The sequence below is a fragment of the Buceros rhinoceros genome, unplaced genomic scaffold, assembly GCF_000710305.1.
Source record: "Buceros rhinoceros silvestris isolate BGI_N320 unplaced genomic scaffold, ASM71030v1 scaffold28554, whole genome shotgun sequence".
NCBI lineage: Eukaryota > Metazoa > Chordata > Aves > Bucerotiformes > Bucerotidae > Buceros > Buceros rhinoceros.
Genome location: NW_010409290.1, coordinates 8,897 through 14,436, shown reverse-complemented (window position 1 = coordinate 14,436; position 5,540 = coordinate 8,897). Strand labels below are relative to the sequence as shown.

The window sequence follows — 5,540 nt, the reverse complement described above, 5'->3', positions numbered from 1 at the left end:
TCGGCAGCCTTAGCAGAAGCTCGGTGCTTTGTATCTGAGGACAACACGAGGGGGTTGCTGGCCCCAGGAGACAATCCATGCACAAGGCATGGTGGCAGATCAGGAGAGGCAGCAAGGCTGACAGAAGAGCTGTGGTTGGCACTGGGATGCCAGAATCGTTCTTTCACAGGCGTCTCCTGCCTGCAGTGGGTGTTGCGGCTCCTGGCACAGAGCGGGTAGGTGATGTCAGGAGGTCAGGGGTGCCACTGCCGTTGGCTTGGTAAACACCTGGGTCACTGGAAGTGGGAAGATAAATCCTGCGTGACCTACAGTGCAGTCCTCTGTCCTGGGAAGGCATCGCTTGTGCGAAGGGCTCCCAGAAAGGGTCCAAGTGAAGCTTCAGCTCCAGCATTTTGCCTCCTACAGAAGGCCAGGTTACTGCCTAGTGAAGCTGCATGCAAAACGGTGAATGAGTAATATCAATGGCCACTGGGAATTAAACTCACCGTCCAGTCCCAGAGTAGTTAAGCAGTGGCTGCAGAGGTCTTCTTGTGTGAGGAATCAGACTGGTTTAAGTGGGGACACAGATTGAATATGAGAGCCTGGAGTGATGAACTTTAAGGGAAACAAGTACTGTTTTAAACAAGAAATGAGATCTGAAAAGAGGAGTATGGGGCATGGGAAGGCAGAAAGATCAGACAGGCATCACATTTTTTATGAATCTCCAAAAAGGAAAGTGTGTGTGGTTTGGGGGAGAGAAAAAGTATTTGTGACCCTGTTGGTCCCTGTTCTGAAGCTCGAGTCTTGCCACTTTGTGGGAAATCCTTATTTCAAAGCAGATTCCTCCTCCTGATGTACAGGGAGCTGACGCTGCCAGTCCGGTACTTGGAAAGCTCTCGTCCCCGTGGTGCGTGGGCGCCTTGTGTTGTACAGGAAACACTCCCCATGCAAAGAGTCCCGGTGCCATCATTTGTTCAGATCCACTGGTCAATGGGAAATCCCAGTCCATCTGTTGGCCTCAGAAAAACTCTCTGGTGGCTTTTTTTCACGTGTCCCTTCCTCACCCTCAAACTGCCTTGGGCATGCCCCGTTGCTGTTCTTCAGGCCTGGCTGGCAAATCCAAAAGCAAGGTGCTTCCGTTGGTTTTATTTTCTTTCTCTCATGGTTCCACTTCCCTTAATGCTGCTTTTTCCAGAGGCTGATCTCGCGCTCTCCTGTTCACTCTGCAGAAGGAGGCACCCGCTCAACTGGCCGGTCCCTGCAGCCGCGGTCGCGGTGTGCTGCTTCACAGGCCGCCAGCCATCCTCCCACAAAGGCTTTCTCACAAGGCAGGGGCTGTGCACCCGCCGTTGCTCTCCGGGGCTCTTCATCCCGCAGTCGAGAAGCTGGTTCCTGGCACACTCTGTTTTCGTGGCAGACCACAGCGCAACGTGCTGCGAGCGTTATCTTTGTCAGTTAGTGGTGCTGTGTTTCGCCTCCTCTTCTGCTCACCACACTGAGCTGTCCTAGAGGAGTCTTAAACTCTGATTAACTCCTGATTTAAACCGACTGCAGCATGGAGTCTTTACAGTAACTACAGTGGAGGTTGGCTTAATGCAAAGTGACCACATGTGACTTAACTCCTCTTTACCAGGTAGAGACCCTGGTGAGAGGGTTAAACCCTTGTCAGAAGAATGTTTCCAAGTGTCGTAGCCCAAAATCCCTGCTGAAACCCCTCGTGCTGGCATCCACACTGAGGGATGCTTTTGCAGATGGCACTGCACCCAGACACCATAACACGTCCTGGCTTGAGGGTTGAGTGCGAGGGAAGCCTGTGGAGGTGGGAGCGTGTCAGCAGCATGCTGAACCTTGCCGCAGCAGGTAGTGGTCATCTTGTGGACCAGGCACAGGCTGCAGAGACAGCATGTTTGCTCTGGGGGAGGTCTGTGCTCAGAAGCGAGCCCGTTTCACCCAGACAGTCCTGTCTAGAGTACCAGAAGGTGGTCCTGGACCTGGCAGCACAGCCATTATCTCGCCTTTTGCAGTCACCCTCTTCAGCTTAGGCACAAATGTCTCTGTCAAAGCGCAGATACCTTCAGCTGGACAATCCCACTGGAATGGGCAGGCATACGCTGAGTTTTCCGAATGGCACGGGTCGTCTGTTGTGTCCAAGTCACACTCATCAGCTGTATGATTGTGAGGGAGCAGTTCTGTGTTGTGCCGTAACGGGAGAAACTAGAGCTGCTGTGGTTTTGTGGGACCAATGCAGAGCAACCCTTTATTTTCCGTGTTACGGTTTTATGTGGATGATGAAGTAAAATGAGCCTGCGGAAGGGCAGTGCGGTCAGCTCGCCGTGAAGAGCCTGCGGTGGGTGTTCCGCCGCGGAGCGCTCTGATTTGACTGTGGTGTACCCATTTCCAGCTGATGAGTAATTGTCTGTGCTGATAACTCGGGCAGTCAAGTGCGGTGTGGCAGCACTCTCTGCGCGGCGCGTTTGGGTTCTGCAGCGCGGGCTATCTGATTTACGGCTTCCATTTCAGTCAGTAAACTTGTCAATTAGCTGCATTCGAAAAGTGGTTGTGATTAGTGCAATCAGTAAACACAAAGTCTCGTCTTTGATTGCCGCGCTGATTAGATGAATTGTGACTTGAAGAGCTGCCAGAGAAGGCGGTTTATTTGGCCTTATAGCTCTAGGAAATGCCCAAGTTTTGAAGACTAAAGTAAACATTAATTGTCTTTTCTTCTCCGACTTGGCACCTTTCTGAAGTGCAATTCACTGCTCCAAGCTTTTCCCCTCAAAGATTGCGCTGCCAGTCAAATGAAGGAATAGTAATAAGGTGGCTCTAAATGTGTTTATGCTGATTTCATTAAACTCTTTCATAAACCATCACCTAGAGCTGCAGAAAGACGTGGTTACAGCGGGAGGGCTGGGTCCTCTCTTCTGCATCGGGAAGGGAGGTGATTAACTGGGACACATGGCTTTAACTGGCCCCTCAGCGGGGTCTGCACACATGGGAAACGCTGTGCCAGGGCGAGACCAGCATCATGGCTCGGGGTTTCTCACTGGAGCACTGTTCGACCCTGGCAGTGGAATGGGAACACTGGTAACAGACCTCCGGTAAAATGAGAAGCTCTAGCCAGGGAGGGTCGGCGGGGAGAGTCCCTGTTAGTCCGTGTTGACCGGGCCCATGGGGGTCCAGCCCAGCTCGGCCCTCGTGGAGGAGGGAGCTGGGGGAAGCATTGCCGTTATCCTCCGTGGAATACAGGGAGAGTTCTGGAAGTTTGTGACACTCTTGGACCTTACCAAATGTTTTTGGGTTTCTTTTAGCAATTTCATCTCTGTAAATTTTATTGAAGCTTCAGTTTAACATCGTGTCTTAATTGCTCGTTCCCCTCAAAGCAGCTGAAGACAGCATTGTGGGCCCAGCTTTCTCTTGGCTCCTGTGTCCAAGAGCAAACACAGCACCGTAAAGCATTGTGTTTGTACGGCTTGTTCATGTCTGTGAAAGCCCCAGGAATGCACCGGCCGACGGGTGGAAAAGTGCCGGGGGTAGTTCTTGTGGTGCTGTAGACTGCTTTGTTGGCAGTGCCTGTGCAGTCACCGATTATACCAGTGAATGGGCATTAGCTGGTAGCGGTCTGTAGGTCTGTGTAAAGAGAGAGGGGGGTGTATATTGGGGGGGGCGAGGGGGTGTGTATGCATGCCGTATTTGATAAATAAGTAAGATGGAGCATGTTCCCTTCTGCAGCTCAGGCCAGAGCGAGGAGAGAGATGTGGATTTTTCCTCTGTCTGTTTCTTCTTCCCCTTTTCATTCAAACCACGGTGAAGCTTTAGTGCACTTGAATGTTGGCAGTTTATCAGGGCGCTGCTGTCCCGGTGCTTTAGACAACCCCTGGAATCAGCTGCTGGCATTAGGTCACGCTTAAACGCCATCAAAAACAATCGAAGGTGTCGCTGAAACTGAAGCTTTTGCTGGAGGCGCAGTCTGAGTGCCGTGGCCTGGCCGGAGCTATTGAATAGCTGTTCCTTTTATCCTGTTTACTGACGGGGTTGTTTAGAGGAACAACAACTGGTTAATTGCGTGTCCTGTTAGAGCCATGCTGGCACGGCCGCGGCTTTGTAAAGAGTTAATTTGGGTGGGAGAAACAATGGAGAAGTGGGTGGTCCTCTTCACCGCAGCTCCTTACAGCCGCGGTGCTGGGTCTCTGGGCGAGGTCTTACCCGGAAAGGTTTAACTCGGGCTGGTTACGTGATCTGGGAGATCATGAGCAGATTTTTATTACTGTATTATCATTGTCTAGGATAGCTTTTGAACATACCCTTACCGTCATTAAATAAATCCTACATATTACTCTCTATATATAGACCTGTGTGAAGTGGAACCACGGGCTTTATTCCGTGCTCTGGTCATCCTTGTAGTTTGTCTTTAGAATAACTGAGCCTCCTCAGGGGAGAGTTGCGGGTGTTTCGAGTATTGAGTAGGTGTTTCTCCCCCCCAGGGTGTGTGGTGGTGATGCTGCCGTGGGCAGCACGAACTCATCGCCGGTTTTCCATAGGATGCAGTGATGAATCGTAAGGAATGTGCACCCAGAATGAGTTCAGTTGTTACGGTAACAGCCACAGGTTTGCACTTCCAGAAGCTCAAGAGGAGATGCCCCCGCAGTGTCCAGTGCTAGTTCCGACCCTTAAAGCTCACTCTTCCAAGAACTTGAAGTTTATTGGACATCTTTTTTTTAAAAAAAAGTTATTTTAACATTTTGTTTTACCCTCCAGATCTGAGACCCCAGGAGTCCTGGCGAGGTCCTACGCCCCTGTTCCCGCAGACCCCACAAAGGTAAGGCCGGAGGGGCTGGAGCTTGGTAAAACGCGGCTGGGGGATGTGCTGGGTTCTGCCGGGCTTCACAACTGGATTGGGGTTTTTTTCTCTCTTTGTTTTGAACTTTGTTGTTTAAACTTGTTACAATCGTGCTGTACAGCAGGTTTTTTAAAGTTAATTAACGTCCATGATTTATTTATATTTTGTGAGTGCACTGTGTGGTGCTCACCCTTTAAAAGGCTCGAGTACTTTGTATTAAAAAAAGAAGGCAAAACCACTTCCCATTAAAACTCGGACTTCAAAATTAACTTTACTGTTGGTGCTTTGGTACCGTGGTTGGTTCTTTGGCCTTTATCTTATTGAAGCTTTTGAGATACTATGAAATTGAACACAGAGAGCTTAAAACTGCATTAGATTTTTGGACAGGCTAAACAAATTTCTTTTTAGGAGGGCTGTGGAGCTTAATGAGGCATAACTAATGGTGTTCCACTTTTATCATGTCTGTGCCGCGGCCGCAGCATTAGTACAGACCAGCCATTGATTCTTGCTACAAACCTCTTGAGGTCCTAATCAGCTTCTTTGGTACAAGTTTTTCAGGGCTGACAAGCCTATTGTAGGGCAGTGTCACTGTAGGTCAGTAGTTATTAGTTGCCACTGAAAACAGTTTCTTTAAGTACTTAAGGCTGAACTGAATTAAATGCAGAAGGGACTCAGGGAAGGATTATGGAATCTGCAGTGCAATAAGTGCCATCGAATAGCAGGA

The 5,540-nt window shown here is 49.9% G+C and overlaps 1 protein-coding gene across 1 annotated transcript in view; it reads left to right on the top strand.

The window, feature by feature from the left end:
* XRN2 (5'-3' exoribonuclease 2) overlaps positions 1-5,325 on the top strand; it is a 31,142-nt gene extending 25,817 nt beyond the window's left edge. Inside the window, exon 29 of the mRNA XM_010135201.1 lies at positions 4,735-5,325. Within this exon, the coding sequence (XP_010133503.1) occupies positions 4,735-4,799 (65 nt within the window). The 3' untranslated portion in view covers positions 4,800-5,325. The remainder of the gene's footprint in view (positions 1-4,734) is intronic.
* Positions 5,326-5,540: the final 215 nt, after the last annotated feature.